This window comes from Tamandua tetradactyla, chromosome 6 (genome assembly GCF_023851605.1).
Source record: "Tamandua tetradactyla isolate mTamTet1 chromosome 6, mTamTet1.pri, whole genome shotgun sequence".
In the NCBI taxonomy this organism is placed as follows: domain Eukaryota; kingdom Metazoa; phylum Chordata; class Mammalia; order Pilosa; family Myrmecophagidae; genus Tamandua; species Tamandua tetradactyla.
Genome location: NC_135332.1, coordinates 23,664,889 through 23,687,395, shown reverse-complemented (window position 1 = coordinate 23,687,395; position 22,507 = coordinate 23,664,889). Strand labels below are relative to the sequence as shown.

The 22,507-nt window shown below is 49.6% G+C and overlaps 1 protein-coding gene across 2 annotated transcripts; it reads right to left on the bottom strand.

Annotated features, from left to right (window-relative positions):
- Positions 1–17,160: 17,160 nt before the first annotated feature.
- SOST (sclerostin) lies at positions 17,161–22,507 on the bottom strand. Of its 2 annotated transcripts, none has more exons than XM_077163008.1 (2): positions 21,938–22,507; positions 17,161–19,112 (listed from the first exon to the last, which is right to left on the bottom strand). In XM_077163008.1, the coding sequence occupies exons 1-2, from the start codon at positions 22,155–22,157 to the stop codon at positions 18,691–18,693; spliced, it is 642 nt and encodes a 213-aa protein (XP_077019123.1). In that variant the 5' UTR covers positions 22,158–22,507; the 3' UTR covers positions 17,161–18,690. The 2 variants fall into 2 exon arrangements, 1 of the variants encoding a protein (XP_077019123.1); XR_013176780.1 differs by lacking the exon at positions 21,938–22,507 and adding an exon at positions 19,198–19,304 and having other exon boundaries at positions 19,071–19,112.

Genomic DNA, 22,507 nt, shown 5'->3' with positions numbered 1-22,507 from the left:
ATAAAATTTACCATTTTAATATATACAATTCAGTGATTTTTAGTGCAAACTTCTCCACTATTAAGTTCCAGAACTTTGTCTTTACCACCAAAAGAAACCCCATACCCATTTTCCCTTATTCCCCACTTCCCACAACCCCTGGCCATTTTCTCTATAGATTTGCCTATTCTGGGCATTTCAAATAAATGGGATCATACAGTATTTTTCCTTTTGTGTCTGGCTTATTTCACATAGCAAAATGTTTTCAAGGTTCATTCATGTTGTAGCATGTATCAAGAATATCATTTCTTTTTATTGCTGAATAATAGCCCATTGTTGGGATATGCCACATCTAATTTATCCAGTCTTCAATTAATAGACTTTGAATTGTTTCCATTTTGGGGTTATTATGTATAATGCTACTAGGAATATTCACGTATGAACATGTGTTTTATGAATATATGTTTTCAATTCTTTTGGGCACATACCTAGGAGAGGACTTGCTGGGTTATATGGTAATTCTATTTTTAACTTTTTGAGGAACTGCCAAACTGCTTTCCACAGTGGTTACAATATTTTACATTCCCATGAGTAATGTATGAGGGTTCCAATTTCTCTACATCCTCTACAACATTTTTTTTTTAATTATAAGCATCCTAGTTGGTGAGAAATGATATCTCATCATGGTTTTGATTTGTATTTCCCTAATGATCAATGATGTTGAAATCTTTTCACAAGCTTATTGGCCATTTGTGTATCTTCTTTGGAGAAATATCTATTCAAATCTTTTGCCCATTTTTAACCTGGATTGTCTTTTTATTGTTGAATTTTAGGAGTTCTTTAAATATCCAGGATACAATTCCTTATCAGGTATTCCTTGACAGATATATGATTTGCAAATATTTTCTTTGTGGGCTTCTCTTATCTTTCTTGATAGTATCTTTTTGACACCAGGAAGATTTTAATTTTGATGTCCAATTTATCCTTTTTTTTCCCCTTTTGTTGCTTATGCTTTTGGTACCTAAGAATCCATTCTCTAACCTAAAGTCATGAAAATTTATACCTATGTTTTCTTCTACAGTTATACAGCGTTGGCTTTTACGTTTAGGCCATTGATCCATTTGAGATCATTTTTGCATATGGAGTGAGTTAGGCTTCCAAATTCATTGTTTTGCAAGTGGCTCTCCAGTTGTCCCGGCATCATTTGTTGAAAAGATTATTCTTTCCTTATTGAGTGGTCTTGGCATTCGTGTTCAAATCTACTGGCCATAGATGTATGAGTTTGTAGAAGCATTTAAAAATAATTTTTACAGAAAAGTACACCTTTCAGGTACATGAAGAACATGCTGCCCGGGGTTCAAAATAAATCACAAGAACACATTTCTAAAAGGTGGAGTTCCAGAAATATGTGGTACTTTTTAGAACTTCACTTTCAGGATTTCATTCTTGTCTGCTTCCCAAAACGAATCTGCTAGAGCCTTGCTACTTGAAAGCGTGGCTCCCAACCAGCAGCATCAGCCTCAGGCGGCAGTTTATTAAAAAATACAGCATCTCAGGCCCCACCCCAAAACCTCCTGAATCAGAATCCCTGGGCCTGGGGCCCAGGAATCTGTATTTTAACAACTCTCCAGGTAATTCTACGCTCACCAGTTTGAGAAGCATTGCCCTAGAGCCAGGGACAGCAAACTTTTTTTGTAACGAGCCAGATAGTAAATATTTTCACCTTCGTGGGCCAAGAGACAAAGTTAAGGATATTAGGTGGGTACTTTTGTAACAGAGGGTAAACAAATTTCCACAAAATTTTTATTGACAAAATTTAAAGTATAGATATAAAAATCGGATACAGTTTTTTTTTTTTTTGAAATACAGCTCTACTAATGAGAAGAATGGAATTCTCTCTTTTTTTTTAAAGATAATGTTCCACTTAATTGGGATTCAATGTCAGTGTTCCTTATCACCAAATGGATCGCAAATGTTCATCCTTAAAAATCATTCTTAGCTCACAGGCTGTAATTAGAGCAGGCAGCTGGCCAGACTTGGCCTGCAGACCATACTTTGCCAACCTGTCCTAGCACAAAACAACTCCCCAAAACTTTAGTTAGCAGCTTGGCTGGGGAAAAGCTCTTGCTTTTGTCTCCATTCAGTGTTTCTTTGGGAATTTACCTCTCTCCCATTGCATGCAGTCTGATGGGACTAGCAGTTGTAGGGTGCTGGCACTCCTATTCAATAGGGCAAAGAGAATTTCTTACCTGGGAATTTGAATCTTGAGGGAGTCATCAGCAGAGAATAGTGTCTGCCTTGTGCTGGCCGGATCCTGAATTAATTCCTAACATGAGGATCACAGTGTGATGCCTGGGCCTTGTAGGAGAATTGTACCTCATCCGCCCCACCCCAAGATCTGCATGCAGCCTTTGCCATATTCATTTATCGATTCAGTCAGGCAACATCTACTAATGACCCTTAGATCCTGCGCAAATGTATTTGAAGTGGCCCCGAGGGCTTAGAGATCTGGATAAGCTCCCTGGAGCACCAGCATCACTTGCCCCACAGCTTGGGGGGAGTTTCTGTTTTGCCTGCCATTAAATATTTATTTATTGCATATTAATACATGCTAGAAATGGGATCCTCTCTTAGCTTATTGGGTCATGGGATTGTGAAGCAGTACTTACTTGCTGGAAAGCAATCAGGCAATATATGTCAGGAGCCACAGAAACGCCCTCCTTCTGGCAAAATAAATAATCCTAAATAGAGAAAAATCTATTTGTACAAAGATGTCATGCCGCCTTATGTCTCTCAATGTCCCAAAAGTCACGTGGACTCAGCCTGCCACCAGTGAGTACCCAATCACATTCAGCCCCGGGATGCTGGAGATTTCCACCCTTTCCCTGGGGCACATTCTGGAAAGCAACTTCCATGATTCCCAGCAGTCTGTTTCCCTTGGTCTCTCTTGCCTCCTTCCTTTTCTAACCTTCTCCTCTTGGAAAATCAGCTTCATCCCCTTGGTCAAGGGTCAGCAAATCTGGATTGGCCCTTTTGGTCATGAAAAACAAGGTGAGCAAAACTACCTGCCCTGCATCCTTCTCTTCTCTGAATGGAGGATCCTCAAAATAACCAGTCTCTCCGGTTTGAGTGGACCATGTCTCAAAGTAACACTCTGATGGTTAAAATTCTCCAGTAGGGATGAGGAGAGGGAGGGAAAAGAAGCTGAAAGCGACAGGGAAACCCATCCCACTGCATTAAAGGTGTGAAAACATGGCAGACCATTTGATGTCCAAATGTTCTCTTGTACCAGCCAATGGCTGACCCAAGGTAAGATCCAGGGACTGAAGCTGGATGGCTGGGGGAGGGCAGCAGATCTGATGGTGGCTCCCATTCTCTGTCATAGAAGGTAGGCCAAGGGCCCGTTCTAGAAAAACATTTCTCTCTAAATCAGGTGTAGGAATGTGGAAAACTCTAGAGAGCCATTAGTCCCAAGTCAAATGTTCTCAATGGACCTCAGATTTAGACTTCTGGTGCTATTTTCAAATGTGGTTGCACACTCGGTCCCAGAGAATGACTCTGACAAAACCAAAAGAGCTCATTCACCACTTGACCTTGACCTTGTTTCCCACCCCTGGACGGCCGGTACCATCTGTCGTGCCTTTTGAATTTGTATTTTTCTTGCAAGTTTCATAACAATGTCCCACATTATTACCTAATCAGAGTATTAATTTGTTCAGCATAAACATTAAAACATATCTCAATTTTTGCAAGCCTCTTTTAGCGTATCTTTGTCTTATAACATGATAGGAACCCCGACAGTAATTCGGGTTTTTTTCAGAAGTCAAGAAGCTATTACCTAAATTTTCAGATCTCCTGGGTGAGTGTGACATACAACTTGGGAGGCAAAGCAAAAAGTCTGGATCAGGGGGCAGGCCACGGTAGCTCAGCAGGCAGAGTTCTTGCCTGCCATGCAGGAGACCCAGGTTCGATTCCTGGTGCCTGCCTATGTTAAAAAAAAAAAAAAACTGGATCAGGGAAAAGAATGCTGGAAGAGGGCAGGGAGTGTGGGACTAGACTGGGAGTGCCAGGATTTGGGTTTGAGCAGCAGGAGCACTAAGGGGTGGGTAAGAAGGCAACAGACAACCCTTAAGGACACTCAGACCCATTATCTCAATGGACCAGGCAGCCATTAGGAACAATGGGTATGAAGACTCTCCAGCAACAGGGAAAAGCTTATGTCATCATAAAGAGCACATACATTTATGGACCTCTGAATACAAACACACCCACACACAGGAAAGGAAGGGACCACACCTAAACGCAAGCAGTGCTCACATTGACAGGGAGGGGTGGGATTGTGGGTGGATTTATTTGCTCACTATTTTGAAATAAATCACAGGCCCCCAAAAGGAAATAACTGGGTCGGCATCATATCCGGCATCCACCATGGCCCCTGGGAGAAGCCCAGGGCTTGCCGCATGCCCACCGCCTGGCCAAGATCTGGAGATGCTGAGAGCTCACTTGCCTTCCCCTGGAGCCCTGAGCCATGGATCTGAAGTCACATTCCTTGGGGACCAGGCAGGGATTGGGGGCAGATGTTGAGGCTGGCAAGTCCCAGCTCTCTGGGAGCCAGCAAGCTGTGGCTCCTGTCCTAGTTCCAGCTCCTTCATGTCATCCTAATGAAGAAGCCTTGAGGCTGGCTGCCCCCCCCACCTGCCCCTCCAGAAATCCCCACTTCCCCAGCCAATCAGGCCCAAGGTGCCTCCAGGACACCATCTTGCCCTCGCTGATGTGTTGGGGAAAGAATCTGCTCCCCACTCGGGGTCCTCCCGAGACCCACACGGGAAGTCCTCAGTGCATGGGCCTCTGCAGGATGTGGGTCTGCGCCCACCACCATCTGCTCAACTCCTCCCAGCCGCTGCTGCCTCCTCCGGGTTTCTCAGTGTTCCCAGGGAGCCGCGCTCAAGAAGAGCTTCCCAGGGCCGAGGTGTTGCCGGTAGGGACCCAGGCCGGAACTCCGCACCCGACGCTACACCCACCCCCGCGGCCTTCGCCCTGGTGTCCCCGCCTTTAACCTTTCAGGGGCTGTGGGCACCTTCGAATCCCACAGCCTGGGTTGCTGAGCTTTCAACGAAAGCAGAATATGACCTTTATGGACTTACGAATATTTTGCTAAGAAGTCTTTTTATAAATTATGTAAAAGTTAATTATTTTTTTCTGGTCAAAGAAGCAGAAGCTTCCTCTATAAAGCAGTCAGACTTGAACTTCATTAAAAATAATAATAATGATAAGGACTCAGCACAGTTAGAGCCGAACTGGTGTGATAAAGTGCCTATATCGGAATCACTCATGTTGTTTGCTAAAAAATGCAGGTTCCTGAACCCAGCTCCAGACCTACTAAATCAGAATCTCCACGGGGGTGTGGGAGAGGGGCACGGGTAGGGGTGATTTAGGCGAGGCAGATATCTGATTTTTCCTTTCTTTTTTTATATTTTTGCAATTTTTTTTAAATTAGAGAAGTTGTGAGTTTACATAACAGTCACTCATAAATACTGGATTCCCATCTACAACCCCACTGACAACACCTTGCACAAGTGTTGAACGTTTGTTACAATTGCTAATAGCACATTTTTATAATTGCACTATTAATTAAAGTCCATGGTTTAACTTAGAGCTCGCTATTGGGGAGGTGCAGTTCCATGGATTTTTTTTTTTCATTCTGTCACCATGTATACAATCTAACATTCCCCCTTTAATCATATTCAGGTATATTTTTTCAGTGCTGTTAATTATATTCATAATGTTGTGCTATCAGCACTGCCATTCATTACCAGAACGTTTCCATCATTCCAAATAGGAACCCTCTACATTTTAAGCTTTAACTTCCCATTCCCTATCCCTGCCTTATCCCCTGGTAACCTGTATTCTAGAGTCTGACTCTATGAGTTTGTTTACTCTAATTGTTTCAAAGCAGTGAGATCACACACTGTTTGTCCTTTTGTGTCTGGCTTATTTCACTCAACATGATGTCTTCAAGGTGCATCCGTGTTGTCACATGTATCAGAACTTCACTCCTTTTCACAGCTGAACAATATTCCCTTGTATTATATACCACATTTCATCTATCCATTCATTGGTTGATAAACACTTGGGTTGCTTCCAACCCATCTTCCCAGCACCATTTGTTCAAGAGACTCTCCTCTCCCAACTGAGTGGTCTTTGCCACTTTATCAAAAAGCAGCTGGCCAGAAATATGAGGATTGATTTCTGAGCTCTTAATTCAATTCCATTCATCTATGTTTGTCCTTATGCTAGTGTCATGCTGTTTTGATTCCTCTGGCTTTGTAATAAGTTTTAAGAACAGGGCGTGTGAATCCTCTAACTTCATTCTTCATCCCCAAGATGGCTTTAGCTCTTCAGGGTCCCTTATCCTTCCATATAAATTTGATGATTATTTTTTCCACTTCTTCAAAGAAGGTTGTTGGAATTTTGATTGGGGTTGCAGTATTGACATTCATAATATTTAGTCTTCCAATCCATGAACATGTACTATCTTCTATTTATTTAGGTGTTCTTTTTATCTGCGTACAAGTCCTTTACGTCCTTGATTAGAAGGAATTTGAATTTTTAAGCAGCTCCCCATGTGTTTATGAAGCACACTAAACCATTGGTGAGTGGTTTGCAGAATGCCAGGAAAGTAAAGCTCCCTCCCTGAAAACCCACATTCCCTGCACTAGCTCCTTGGGCACTGGGCTCCATCAGCACAGTCCTTACTCCTAAGATACTCCCAGTCGTAGGGATGGAGAAGACATGGTATACAACAGGAGCCACAACATGGGTTTGTTGTCAAGTCCTCGGGGAGCACAGAGGAGAGTGCAATTCTTGAAAAGCCTTCCCAGACAATGGATCTTTGGGGCTAGATTCTGAAGTCTAAGCTGAATTGACTGGCCAAAGTAAAGAGGAAGGGTATTCTACCTTGAGGGCACAATTTAGGGTGAGGGCATGGGGAGGGAGCCAGAGGGGGTGGTGTCAAGAGGAGGGCCAGAGACGAGTGTCTCATCAACTGCATTAATCTGGAAATGAGACTTCCTAGAATCCTCCTTTTGTGGGGCTCTACGGTAGAGCTAGTCTAAAGAATTGGCCTGAGATTTGTAAAATGAAAGTGAAGCAGCAGTCACGACTCTCAGAACATTATTTGGGTCAGACCTGTGACGGTCATAAGCAGAGGTGTCCTGCAGACCCCAGCTTGTCCTCAGCTCCTGTGCTCCATGTCCCATCACAGTGTCCAGGCCCACTGCCTGATGCTGGCCACCACCCTCCAGTGGTGACAGCTGCCCATAGATTGTTCCATGAGCGCCTTTCACTGCCCCCTTGGGCAGCTGGACTGGCTTGGTTTCTCAAAGCTCTGACTTGTCACCCGCACCACAGACATGGGGAACTGGTTAGAGACCCTTTCTCTGATCATCCAACTCCCCCTTCCAGAGCTTTATTTCCCCAGCACATCCCACAGGCAGGTACAGTCTAATCTCTGTAATTCCCATGCGCATGGCTTCCCTGACTGAACCCTGCTCCAGAAATCCTTATTAGGAGTCTTTTTTAAGAGCAGGAAAAACCTTTCCTTTAAGAAGCAACTCCCCCCAACAACCAAACAGCCAGCCCCTCCTCTCATACACACATACACACACACACACATTCCCTTCAGGGCTCATCCGGGAAGAGCTTTCAATCTCCAGACCAGAGAAGGAGAGATCCCTTCTCACACATATTCGTTAAGAGGGCTGTGACCACTTCAGGCCACCTGGCAGGAGGAAGAGGCGGTGGGCTCAGCCCTTCGATGGAGGGACAGTAGCTGGCCAATGAATCAGCTGTAGTCTTTGCATGGAGTCTTGGAGGCCTGTCCTATGGTTTGCACTTCTGGAATCCACTCATGCCTGTTTGAAGACAAGAAAATCATGCAACAGGATGCCTGGGGCTCCTTATTTCTCCCACGAGTCTCCAGGTCAAATCAATCCCCCATCCTAGGCTGGGATTCTGAGTTATAGTCAGTTCATTTTATATAAGTCTGGCTCATGTCCAAGTCATAAGACTTTCCAATCAGCGTCTTTTCGACAGCCATAAGCGTGGCAGTCAGCCCCTGCCCTCATGAAGCTCCCAGTCTAATGGAGGAAATAGGCAGTAAATTGGTGGGTAAAGAGCTTTCATCCAAGGGCAATATGAGGAGGGAACACGCAGTCTACGGTGAGAATATGGAAAGGGCACGAACCCAGGTTGGGGGAATCAGAGAGGATCCAGGAGGAAGAGATGTGAGCTGAGAGCTGAGAGATCATGAGAGTGGCCAGGTAATGGAGGAAAAACACGTAGGAGAGGAACCAGCCAACATAAAGGCCAGAAGGGTTAAAGAGCATGGGACTTCAGGGCAACTAAGAGAGAGAGGCCCAGAGAGGCTGCCTGGGACGTTGTCTGTGCAGCAGGAAGAGAAGGGACTGGAGAGCTGGGAGGGAGGGGGTCTGGCCAGGCCGGGCCTTGTCGAGGCAGGGACTCCCCATCCTGAGACGCCAGAAAGTGTGTTAAAGGAGAACAGGCAGGCTAAGATTCTGCTCCTGAGCTTTGGGGCAGGGAAGTCCTGAGAGCAGGGCCCCATCAGAGGCCGGTAGAGATGAGAAGGCAGCTGTACAGGGTGGAGGCCCTGGAGAGAAATGAATGGATTCAAAAGACAGTTAGATGAAGAGAAGGCAGAGGAACACATGATGGCTGGTAGGTTAGCAGCAGGGGGTGAGGAGGAGGAGGAGGAGGTGAGGAGGGTCCAGGGTGTCTGGCTGGAGCCTGTGGGCGGTGGGAGGCACCCAGCTGGTCAGTAGAGCAAAGGCTGGTGCCCTTTGCCCACACTCACCTGTATCTCCCCAGGCAGCACAAAAGGACTAGGAGAACATTAAAGGGAGTCTAAGAACAGTGTTAGCAATGTGAAATCCCTAATGATGACGTGACTAATGAAAAAAAGGGAAACAAAGTACCTAAGGGACAGAAAACAACATGTGCGTAATGAAGCAAAGAAGCAGCAATAGAAAAACTCAGAGCCTTTCTCCAGTCCTGAGGGTGGGTGTGGAGAAAGCTGTGTGTCAATGACACCTACATGGTTGGGCTGACTCCCTTCCCCAGAGCGAGCTGGGGCGGCTGCCCCCCAGCCCCTGCCAGTCCATTCATTCAGCAAACACTTACTGAACACTCTCTATGTGCCAGACCCTGGGGTCCCAGCACAGGGGACACCCCAGGAGCAAGCCAACTTCAGTCCCCACCTAATAGAGCTATGACTGAGCTGCAGAGGCAGACAGGATTTGCAGACACAAATCAGGACAGGGCTTGGGAAAGATGATAGCGGGGTCCGGTTTTGCATAGGGCAGTCATGGAAGGCCTTGGAGAAGGTCACATTTGAGCTGAGACTGGAAGGTAAAGAATGTAGGAAAGACTGTTGCAAGGAGAGGGGAAGTCATCACCACGAACCCTAGATGCGAAAGAGCGCGGTGCTTTCGAGGACTGAGAAGAGGCGGCAGGGTGAGTGGAGGGAGTGTGCAAAGGGGGGGGGGGTGCAGAGGCACCAGCAGGAGACCAGCCTGGGGAGGAGGTGGGGGCTGACTGTGCAGGAACTGGACAATCTTGTCCAGGACCAGACCAAATGATGCCTCATGGCCCTTGCCACCCCAGCTTTCCAGATCATTCCATCCCCAAAATTTGGGAAGTCTGTTTCCATCTCCAGGTCTCATCTAAGAAGAGGAGCATCCAGGCCATCATGGAACAGGGGACCCAGAAGATGCTCTCGGTGTCCTGAAAACTGTCCAGCAACATTTTTAGAAAATGTTCCCTTTTAGACTGAGAGCTTCACTTAGCCCAATTGACCAGGGAAAAATACTTCCCTACAAATAGTGATCAGTGGTGAACAGGAGAGTCATTATCTTAAATTGAGGGTGGTTGCTAAGAAAAAAAGAAAAGAAAAAACCTAAATGCTACCCTGCCCACCCCATCCCCCAGCCCCCACTCCCCAGCACAGACCCGCGGATGGTGGCTTCACCACCTTCCCCGAAAGCACGAGGTTTAACAACGGCCTCTGAGTGAAGGGAAGGAAACAGGCAAAGGAAGGAAGGCAAGAGATTAGAGAAGCACAGATGTAAATAGCCTCAGAGGAGCCAAGCTGTCCCGGCACTCCTCCCCAGGGAGCCTTTTGTACCAAGGAATCTGGTTGCCTGAATGAAAAATGATATCATTTATTTCTTTAGTCAGAGCTTAGCTGTTTTCTTCAGACATAGAAATAATCTAACACCGCAACACCAAATTGTTGGCCAAGTGATAGAGGTATCTGTAATTTGGGAGCTTGATAATGCCCTGGGTAAACAACCGTGGACTTGGGTTCTTGGGAGGGGCCCCGCTCCCCTTCTCAACTTTACAAAGCTACAGAGGGACTTGAAGGAAAGACATCCTTTTGAAAAGTTTGTCCGAGAGCTCTTGCTTGCTGCTGAGCTGGAAGGAAGCTGGGCTTTTCATTCCTGCTGCTCAGATCTCACCCCATCTGCCTAACATGCATGAGTCAACACTTGCTGAGCATGACTCTGGCCAAGCACCGTGCAAAGGCACTGAGGTTACACGTGAGCAAAGGCTGGGCCTCTGCCCTCCACAGGCTGTGATGCACCATTTACACGGCACAATGTCTGTCTCCACAGAGAAGGCAGCATTCAAGGTGAAACTCAAGGACCAGGAGGACTTTCCCAGAAGCCAGAGAAGTAGGAGGAGGGTGTTCTAGGCAGACAAAACAGCGTGTGCAAAAGCACAGAGGTTTGAAACCACCTGGACTCCTTGGAAATTAAAAGAAACTCAGTATTGCAGTGAATAAAGTGCCAACGTCAGTGCTCGAACCAGATCACGTGCCTTTAAGCTAAGGAGTTTAGAATTTATCTTGTGCATAATAGGGAGCCATAAAGATAATTTTTTTTAAGCTTACACTTTTTTTTTGTATGCTGTATGGTTGGGGTCACATTTCATTCTTTTTCCATGTGACTATCCCGTTATTGCAGCACCATTTGTTAAATCTTTTTTTTTGGTGGGGTGGGGAGGGTACATGGGCCGGGAATCGAACCCAGGTCTCCCGCATGGCAGGCAAGAATTCTACCACTGAACTACCCTTACACCCCCAATAAAAAGACTCTTGAGCAGGGAAGTGACACAGTTAGATTTTTGTATCAGAGCACTCTCCCTTCTCTATCTTGGAGAAACACTACCACATGTCCCATTAGAGACCAGCACAGGCCTCTTTCTTATAACGCTTTCATCGATGATGGAAACAACCTCAATGTCCGCCAGTAGAGGAACCGGTAAACACGTGGCAGTCCAGTCATAAGATGCAATAGTGTTCAGTAGTCAAAAATGATCCCACACAGTTAGATGCTAAAAACAGAATGTTAAGGGAAAAAAGTTTCAGAATATGTATAGTATGATAAAACACGTAAAATTTTAAAACACATGTGTGTATGTTGGTTGTAAAGAATGTATTCGTATGAAAGCATAGAAACATGAATTGTTGCATCTGGAGAGGGAAGGAAAGGCATGGAAAGGGGAGAAATACAAAGAGAACTGTATCTATAATGTTTTACATAGACCATTTAAAAAAAAATCTTTTTAAATAAAAATATGTATATAGGGAGCGTGTGTTTGTAAATACTAAAACACTCCATTTCCTGCTTTAAAAAAAAATTGAACTCTCTCCCGCAGCGGTGCAGAGGATTGAAGGGAGGGATAAGAGAAGGGACACGGCAGGGACCTCTTTGCCCCGCGGCAGCACCTCCTGGAGGAAGGAGAGCTGGAGGCAGACCTAGGGGACCCCAGAGGTCAAGGCACGCAGAGAACACCCCCTCTTCTCGAGCTGTTTTGGCTTCTAGGCAAAGTGAGGGGGTCCTAGCTTCTGGTGTGGGGTCCTTGGCAGATACAGGGCTCTGTCTTGTCCAGAACAGGCCACTGTTCTGACCTTCTCTGACTTCCAGACCTGAGCCTGGTTTACATGACACCAGCCCCATTCTCGGATGTCCGACAACCACAGGACAGGGACAGGAGGCTTTTAGGAAGCCCGGACTCTTTAAATTTTAGCATTGTATATTCAGAGTAAAGATGGTGGGGGGTGTGTGGGTGTGCTCACACGTGTGTACATGCACATGTAAATCCAAAGCAGCGTGAACGTAAGACTTGTGGGAGGGTGTTTGCAGTGGATGCCGTGACTCGGGCATGTGCTCACTGAGGGAATGTTCTCATGCAGTTCAGAGAAGTAAGGATCTATCTTTTCAAAAGGAATCCATTTCTAGACTCCTTCCTACCCCTTAGATTTCCATGCCCTGAGGTAGGGTCTCAGCTGGATAGAATAAACATGTATACGTTGACACTTACAGGTCTGGCTTAGAGCCACGGCAGGAAAGAGCAACCAACACATCATGCGTGTGCTTTCCCAAACGGAGATCATCTTTAGCTTCCGACCTAGCCTGGATCTTTTGGGCATCCGGTAAAGGAAAACGAAGGCTTTCCTACAATTACATAGGAATTTTGTAACATTTATGGGTCTTAGAAGGAATAGGCAAACCTCTCATGTGCTTTAAGAATAAAGGTGTGCACAGCTATTAATTACATAATTAATAATATACAAATTGGTCATCTCTGAGGGATGTTTGGTCTCTAACATACAGAGCCAGGAGAACATACAAAGAGACTCTCTCTTGCGCACACACACACACACACAGATACCCACACGCATGCACTCATCTCACCACTATCATTATAATTACTATGCTGGTTTCCAGATTAGGAGTTAGCAGCCTTGGTAAGGAGACGCCTGAGAGGCACCCGAGATAATTAGTGGTGTCCCTTCACCACCCCCACCACATACCTTCAGGGCCTTTGCACTTGCTGGTCCCTGTCCCCAGGCACATGTGGCTCAAACCCTCACTGCTTTTAGGTCTCAGCTCAGATGGCACCTCCACAGAGAGGCCTGGTCAGGCCACCTCCACGACTCTGCATCTGCTCAACCAGCCCTATTTTTCTTTAGGAATGCCTCCATTGCTGGGCATGGTGCTACACATTTGTTTCTCTATCATCTTTCTCCCCACCCAGCCCTGGACCCAGAACCATACCTGGCACACAGCAGCACTCGGTCCATTCACGGTGGAATCAATGAATGCGGACCCCTCCTCTTCTCTCTACCCAGCCCCTTCTTTCGTCTCCTTCCTCTCCTGCTCCGCTTCTCCCACCTCTGTCTTAAACTGCTGCAGGATCAGCCCTGGGGAAGCGGTCGGGAAGGTGAGCTCTGTGGCCGCCTCCTGCTCCTCCCATCTCCCTTCACGTCCTCCCTCGTGGCACCCATCTCTCCCGCCTGCAGCTGCCCAGTGACAGCTCTGGTCTTCTTGGCTCCAGCACCCCAGTTGGGGGTCGGGAAATGGGAGCTGGAGGTGCTCAGGAAGGCAGAGCTCCGTCCCCATAGCAGCCCCGTCAGCTCACCGAGCACAGAACGGCATTCAGGGCACAGCTTGGCATTCAAGACTTGGCTTTTTGCCCTTCCCACAGGAGCCGGCACCACCCTTCGGGGGACTCAGCGCCTCTCTGCTCCCCTTTCTGTTGACTCGGTCTCTCTGGCCCTGGGTGACAGTATCTGACCCTCCCCGTTCCCTGCTATCCCTCCTAGTACATTCTGAATCCCATTCCCGACATGGCCCCACCCACGGGGTGTGTGCCCCCCTCGTTCCCTTGGCTTCCACCATCTCTCCTCTCTGCCCCTCGGCATCCTAAGCAGCTTCCAAAGCTCAACTGACTTCTCACTTTCTCCACAGAGCTTTCCCGAGCCTCAGGGATGTCTTGCTTCTGGCCGGCCCCAGCCCCACCCCCTCCGGGGGCGAAGGATAATGCACCTCACAGTTGCACCTCTCGTCTTTATTTTCCACCAGACTCCCAAGCAAGATTAGAAACTGCTTGAGGGCAGGAGCTGTGTCTTATGCTCAGAGATCTAATACTAAGTGCTCTGAACAAACAGCCTCTCTTCACACAAGTGAGAGGGTCCCCTTCTCCTCCTGCTGTCTTCCATATATACCAGCCCATTTCATCCACCCAATGGCCCGAGAGAAGAAATTCTAAAATAATTGACAGCAGATGTGCAACCACAATATATATTAGGCACCTACTGTGTTTTGGGTACTGGAGCAGGAGAGTGCCTGGGTGAGCAGCGACGGGTAAGGGTCCCTGCTTTCCTGGGTCTGGCAGTCTAAGAGGAGAGAGAGAGAGATGAATCCAACACATACATGAATAAACATATAACTACTGAGATAAGCACTGGAAGGAAGGGAGCATTGTTTCCAAACAATAAAGCAAAGGGTTTCTCACTGGCCTGGCAACTACGGGGAAGGGTTTCCTGGGGACATGAGGCCCCTGGGATGAGGCATTGACTAAGCAAGCAGGAAGCGCCCGAACAGAGGGACAGCATTTGGGAATGGGTGTCTGGGCCATGGCTATTCCATGGGCACTTGTAGCTCTTCAAAGCCAGAGGACTGTATAATTCATTGCCCAGCTGGAACATTTTTGAGAGTGAAAGTGGGCGCTGTAAATAATTATCCTGGGACAACAGGTGTAAACTAAGACTGTGGAGGGCAAGCCAGACACACGGTCACACTGATTAGGAGAGACAGGCCCCCTTCCTCCAGCCCCTCCAGTCACAGAAGGACTTCAACCATTGGTCACAGCTGCCACAGACCAAAGCCCTCACCTGCCCTTGGACGAGAGATAAGACAGAGGTTGTACCCAGGAATGTGGTGGGGGTGGGGCAGGAAGGACTGCACAGGCCCAGAGCTGTAATCAAGGATCAAGGAACCAGGGCAAGGGGCACAGGCCTGGGGCAGGGGACAGATGGGGGCAGTCAGGTGTGGGATGTGGCATCAGCTTTCAGCTTCTGCGACCCTGAACTTGGCTCACAAGTAGCTGGCTATTGCAGGTTCTGCACTCTGTCCAGCTGCCCAAGTCCCCCACCCACTTTAAGAACAATGGGGAGCTGGAGTTCTGGGCTTCTTTGAGTTTTTTTGGCTCTACCTCCTTTTATAAAGGTGGTCCTATGCGCACTTGGAGTGTAGGTAGAGCCTATGAATTGTGTGTGTGGGGGGGTATGTGTGTGTGCGTGTGAGAGAGAGAGACAGAGAACTATTTCCCTCTGTCTGACTCTCAGACTATTAAATCAAACCATGCATCTGGGTGTACCCCCAGAACACACACTCCCCGCAGCAGCATGCACCCCTCCTGGCTGAGCTTGGTGTTGGTTCCGTTTCTGATCGGCACCCCAGGCTCAGAGACTCCTACAGCAGCAGAAAATAATTTGCCATAGATGACCTCTAACTTGATCTACAATGTAGCCTTTCGGTTTTTTCTCCCCTCGTGTTAATAGGATTGTAGCCTGGGCTGGTCCCTAGTGGATCTCTGGGTCTAGAAAGCAGACCCTGGGTATATCCCAGGTTTGGGCATGCTCGGTTCCTGGTTCCCCCACATTGCTTTGCACAAGGCAAAGATTCGGCGACCGTCGAGGAATGATTGACTGATTCTCATCCACCTATGAACAGCTACTGGCTGCCTCAGTGCATTTGCTTGGGCTGTGTCCTGCGCCTAGAATGCCTTTCCCTCTTCTCCACCTGGGGAAACTCTAAGAAGCACCTGCCTCTTTGAAAACTTCCCTAACAATTATACCTCATCCCAGCCACAGAGCAAATTTCCACTGTCCTTAGTTCTCAGCACACTTTGTACAGAACCCAGTGTGACCTGTTTTTCTACCCATGTACCCACCTGGCCCTGAGCAGCTAGAGTGAATGCTGGGACTGGAACTGAGCCCACATCTTGTCATGGGCAAAGCACTTAACCCCTTGGTGCCTCGGTCTCCAAAGATTCAAATACAGACCTGTCTCTGGAGCCTGCGTCCCCACCCGCCCCACCACACTGCCTCCCGTGGCTGGACGAGGTCTCCGTTTCCTATAGACTCTCATTCCCACCTCTGGGACATTTCTCACGGTGCCTGGATTCCCTGGAGGGTTCCCTGAGGTATCCTCAGGACCTGGAGCCACTGGAGGGAGTCAATAACATGCACTGACGCTTGTCAAAGGTCTGTTGGTGGTGATGATGAATTTAGGAGAGCTCACCAGCAGTTAAACTGATAAGTAGTAAAGAAGGACCGTGGCTTACTTAGGCCCTGGAAGGAGGTTACCTCATGACAAGCTGGACTTGATTTAAAGCTTACAGGTGGTCATCCCTCTTTTGACAACTGAAGAGTAGTTATGGGGTCCTAGCTAGCACCCGGCACTGTTGGGCACCCTGGGGAAGCAAGATTTTCAGAGAAGGGCAAGACGTTGTCACTGATTTTGAAGATCGTGTGCTTTCACTAGGAAGACATAAAATTCATGTTTGGATTTTACAATATTGGCTCGACTGAGCTCCCCATAGGTTGGTCCTGAATCTTACTCAGCTTTGTGTTTAGCCCCGTGCCCAGTGGGATCTGCTGGGCTAGACGGTACTGTATGAATGTCTGTCGGAGGGAAGACAGAGGTAGAATAAGGAGCCAAAGTAATGGGTGGAGGGAGAAGGGTGTACGATGGCGGGAGGCAGGGGTCAGAGGGGATGGGGGCATCCTGGGAAGGCTTCCTGGAAGAGGTAATAAGCAATGTGAATCCTAAAGGAAGGGTAAGAATTGTTGCGAGGGCAGCAAACCCAGGAGACAGGAACCAGTGCAGTGTGTGGTCCTTTGGAGTCACTGAGGAAGCTTGGTAAAGTGGGAGATGGGGAAGAAGCCAGGGAAGGCCTTCAGTGTTAGACTGAGAAGTCCGGGCACGATGCTGGACCAGGAGGAGCTATGGAAAGATCTTGAGCAGGGGTTGTGACAAGATGAGAATGATGCTCTTGGAAGAGAGTGTGGAGGGCAGGCTGCTAAAGAGAGACAGGGCTGAGGTTATTGCAATGGCTGGGGTGAAGGAATGAGGGCTAGAGTTAGAAAAGAAAGACTTTTCAAAGGAAGGACATAATTGCATGAGGCCACCAGTGGGTCATCAAAGTTGCCTCTAAGGTTAAACCCAGTGAATGTGAGAAAGGCAATAACTGACAGAAATGACATTGCTGACAAATGTGTGACTGACAAAATGAAACTACATCCTCTCAGTAACGATTCATTATCTTTATTAACAATACTTCTGGATTCTAGAAGAACAGACTGTTATTTCCTAAAGCAATATTAACGTTGTCATTCTCTATAAGAAAAACTTTTGCATAAATAACTTAAGTGAGACAATAAATATGTAAATTAACTCTTTAAAAACAACTACTTTCATTCTTGTGTACAAGTCCCACGTGGAAGGATGGCGAAAGCTACTAGCTCTGCAGGCTTCTACATGGCATGTGCTTCTGTTTAAATTTCTTTTTTTAACAATTGAAAACTAGACAGAAAGTAAGAAGTTTCTGGAAGTGATTTCCAAAAAGATTTTGGGTGTCAGCTATTGTGCTTTGCGGTTTCTCAGCATATGTACAGCGCTTGTAATTGTTTTCCCCAATAATATTCTTGTCATGTGAGATATACCACCACATGTAAGAGCAGGAAGAAGCTATTTTCTAGACACAAATGTGTCCTGGAGTGGGAGGCAGGAGGAGGGATGTGCTGGCCTTTGTATGGGTGGGGGCTGCTCCCTTGGACCTGCAAGCCCAGTGTCCTGGGACCTTGAGCTTCTCTGCAGAAGGTGACTTTAAATTATGGCGGTGGGGTGGGGGAGGGGTGCTGTTCTTTGGGAATAAGGGGGGTGATTTCTGTTTCCCCACCACCATCCTTGGGATCCTCTCCTTCTCTACCCCAGTTGACCGTGCTATTTCTACATCTTTTGAGATGGAGGGGTGGAGGTAGCCAAACATCTGGGGAAGCCAAGCTGGGAAACAATACAGCTTTTTCCAGAAGTTTGTTAGCCATAAATAGACTCTTCTTTTTCTCCTGCTGTTTTTCATCTTTGACTGTCAGATCAGAGGATCACAACTCTGAATTCTGGAAGTGACCCTGGCAGGGATTCAACCATCTCTCTCTCTCTCCTCTGCCTCTTCAAAGGCACTCACCCTTAGAATCCTATGATGGTGGGTTCCTCCTAGATCCCAATCCCACCCCCGCACCCATTTTACAAATGAGGAAACCCAGGTCCAAAAGGGCATCGTGTACTCCAAGGTCACACAGCAAGTTAGTGGCAGAGCCAGGGCTAGAAAAGGAATCCAGAAAGACTCCCAGTGCGTGCTTTTGGCACAAGGCAGCACGCTAGGCTTTCTGAGGGGGCAGAAGGGTGGAGGGGGGATCCTATTCAACTTTCTTTACCAGTCCCAGGACCTTTTGCTCTCCCCACCGCTCCCTTAAAAGCTGGGGCTGTGGAAATGCTTCCATCTCTGCCTCCACTGAAGTGGGACCAGCCGAGCCCTGTGTCTCGGCTCGGCTCATTGCCTGTAACTCTCAGCTCCCACCCCCTGCACGGCGACCCCTTCAGCGGGCGGGGAGAAAGGAGGAGCTCTGCTTGCACCCGGAATTCCGTAGCTCCCTCCCGCCGAAGCCAGGAAGATTTCAGGCCCCTGCTTTTAAAATAAAATACAATCAAACCACCCACAGAGGACGGCCAGGGGAGAGCCTCCGTGGGGGGCGCCCTCTGGGGAGGCGCGGCGCGGCGGGCTCTAATAGGCGTTCTCCAGCTCGGCCTGGTTGGCCTTGGCGCCCCGGGCGCCGGGCCGCGGCTTCCGGCCCTTCTGCGGCCGCGCCGCCTCCGGCCCGAAGTCCTTGAGCTCCGACTGGTTGTGGAAGCGGGTGAGGCGCTTGCACTTGCACGAAGCCACCAGGCGCACCTTGCGCGCGCGCGGCGCCGCGCCGTCCGGGCACACCAGCTGCACCCGCTGCGCGCGGTAGCGGTCGGGGATGCAGCGGAAGTCGGGCCCGCTCGGGCGCCACCACTTGCCGCGGCCGATGGCGTTGGGCAGCAGGCGCGCCGGGCCGCACTGACCGGAGCACACCAGCTCGGTGACCGGCTTGGCGCTGCGGCACGGCCCGTCCGTCACGTAGCGGGTGAAGTGCAGCTCGCGGCAGCTGTACTCGGACACGTCTGCGGAGAGAGGCGCGCATGAGCCCCGCGAGGGCGGGTGCCGAGCCCTGGCCGCCCCCTCCTGGGTCCCTCCACCCGCCTTCACCTTTTCTAAATCTGTACGCTCCTTCCGGCCGCTTTTACCCCCTGGGCACCTGTTATAGGATGGTCCCAGATGCTCTGGGGCTGGTGGAAGGATTCCTCGTCCGTCCTCTCCCCCGTCCGTCTCCATGGCTAAGATACTAGAGCCAGTGCCTCAAAGTCCAATGCTATTGGTTCATATACTACCTCCGTCACTTACTACCTGTGTGATCTTGGGCAAATTACATAGCCTCTCTGTGCTTCCTATCTGTGCTTCCTCTAATCCTTTTAGATGCATTAATCCATTAATATATAATGCAGGGAACACTGCTTTGCACATAGTAAAGGCTGGAAGTGATAGAGTTAAGCTGTATTTTTATTACTTTCTAGCCTATAGCCAGCCACCCACAGCTGTCTACAGTTTCTGGCTGGGGTAGGGTAGGTACAAGCCACACTCTGCATGACTCTGAGAACCCCCAAATTTCCTTTCACTTAGGAGGCGTGAACAGGAGATGGAGAAGGAAGTAGAAGTTAATTGACGCTAGTAAATCAGGGGCAGCTGCTATGGGGCAGAGGGCTGGAAAGGGAGATGCTTGAGATGAGAATCTAGTAGACTTGAAAGGAGCTCAAGGTTCCTTGTTACCAGTGCAGTAATTGAGGCTCATAGAGGAAAGAAGAATTGCACAAAGACATGCAGTAGGTGGGGGAGAGCTGGGTGTCCCGACTCCACTTCCCTGGAACCCTAGCACCTTTGGGCCCCCACCAAGATGGAAAGTGAATACCCAAGTCCCCATGGGAGGCTGGGCTGGGTGGGAATAAGAGGTTTCTTTTTGCTGCGGTTGCTTTCCTACCAAAGGGGCACCTGAGCTCTGAACAAAAACCTACAGGTTCAGCTGTCACCGCATTTATTAAGCACCCATTGTATACCAGCCAGTCTGCCGGGCACATCTCTTGTTCCGTGTCATTTGAATGGGCTGCAGTGAAGGCGTGCTCCCTGGTGTGTGTATGTGGGGGGATTGGGCTCTGAGGCCTGGCCTGGTGCCCCCCAACACCTCGTGTCATCTCCTACGGGCTTAGACATGTGGGAGCTTTATAAACGGCTGGCCTTCATGTGAACACCTGTCCGCCCATAAGGGTGTCATGGTGACAGTTCCAATGTGACACAAAGTGATGAAAAATACCAGAACCTGATTGGGGGCAGAGAGGAGCCAGGCTCCCAACCCCGAGCCCCAGGCCCTGGAGAGCAAGCCCAGCAGGAGAGATGGTGTTCTGTTTTCCAGTCTGCTTTGGCATCCCCACCCCTTAAGAAGCTGCAGGGGGTGGGGGGGCGGGGGGCAGCCTGTTTGCCCAGGGAAGGAGGCATTTTGGACTTTCCAAGAATAGTGCCTCCAGGTCAGGCACTTCCTCTGCAGGGAGTGACTGTGTTTTGAGCTCCCAGCTTTCTCAGGGCCTGTGGCCTCTCACGGGGTCTCAGGGAGATGGCCATCTCAGACTCGGGTCACCTAAAGCCATTGGAGCAGCCGCTCCAGCCCAGTTGACCTTCCCTGGGCCAGGGCTGGGGGGCAGTCTTGCCCTTCTGTTTCAAAGACCCGGGGTCTCGGTCACCCTCCACTTGTTTTACCTCTCCCGAGCCCCACATCCCTGGCTGGTTGGGAAGGAGGGTGGGGTGGGATGCAGGAGCCTGGGCAGGGGGGCTCCTCTCCCACTGGACAATGGCCAGAAGGCAGTGAGGCCCTCACTCTGAAGGGTCATTCCAGGCCCCCAGTCATTCCTGCCAGCTGCAGCACCATGCTCCTCCTTCCCCAGGGACTTCTCTGTGCAGGCCTGATCAGGAACTCAAATGGGGTCTCCAGGAGGGCCATCACTTCTGCACTCTCCCCAGGTCAGGCTCCCTTCCTAGGAATGAGGCAAAGCTGTTTCCAGGGTGAGGGCTCAGGACAGAGTGGTGCCACCTGGGTCCACTCCCTAGCCAGAGAATACCAGCTGCCCTCCAGGCCCTGGACTCAGCCGCTGTCAGATGCTAAACCTGCCTCTACTGCTCCTGTTCCCTGAAGAGCCGGCTCACCAGGCAGACTGTGGGCAGGGGGAGCTGAAGGGGCCCCTGTGGCTTCTTATTCCACTGCTTTGAAGGGGGTGGAATTGCTCCAGCTCTCAGTCCCCAGCCACCCCACCCCACCCCACCCCCAACACATACACACTCCCCCATCTGGCCTGTCTTGGAGTTGGATCAAATTGGGTTCAAATCTCAGCTTTCCATTCAAGACCAAGTAACTGAGCCTCTGGAGCCCCCATTTCCTCTTCAAGCTGGGGGTTCACCCCACGGGGCTTCCCCGAGGTGGGTCTGTGGGGCGGAGTAGAGCCCACAGCCACTGCAGAGTATGCCCCACAAATGTCAGGCTCCCGCCCCTCGTCCCCTCCCCAGAGGTGCCAGCAGCTGGGCCTCTTCTCAGGAGGGGATTCTATGAAACCTTCCCTCTTCTGACCTCCTAAGTCCTTCCCAACACTGTGTCCTCAGCCACCTGGGCCTCCTTCCTGCCGGGGGCACCCACAGACAGGCCCCCTGCCAGCCTCGAACCCCTGCCTTTGAGTGCCAAGGCGACCCCGGCATGCCGTCCTTCTACCTCCAGGCAAGACAGTCCTGCCACCAGTGCTGGCAGAGGCTGACCGTCCACCCCAGTCTTCAAATCCTCCCAGAGAGTTTCTAAAATCAATCCAGCTACCTCCCCAGGTCCCTTGTGTCACTCGCTGCCTTCTCCACCCCCTACCTTTGGTCTCAAAAGGGTGGTGGGGAGGCCTCCCTCCGTTCTCTGCCCGGTTCATGGTCTTGTTGTTCTCCAGCTCCGGCGGGGGCTCGGGGTATTCGCCCAGCTCGGGGATGATTTCTGTGGCATCGTTCTTGAAGGCCTGCCACCCTTGCCCCTCCACTACACGGAAGGCAGCGTGCACCAGCAGGCACACCAGACACAGGGCTAGAGAGAGCTGCATGGTGCCAGCCAGAGGAGGGCACCCAGCCTTCCAGTAGACAGGCTCCGGTCCCCAGCCTGGACACCGCCGCCTTTTTAAACCCCCCTCTGCCTCATGCCAGCCAATGGGGACAGGATGGGGCAGGGCTGGTCCCACGTTTCCCTCAGCCCAGGGGGAGGGAAAGGGGTGTGCTCAGAGCAAACCCTCCCCAGAGACTTCTCTTGGAGCTCAGCAAACTTCCAAATTGCTGCTGGCATTCCCAGGTGACCCAGAGAGAGGGGGCGTGTGAGGCAGGGTCCAAGCCAGCTCTCCGGCACCGCCCACGTGCAGGAGGCTGTGGTTTTCAGATATCAGAATGTGCTGTGGCTCTC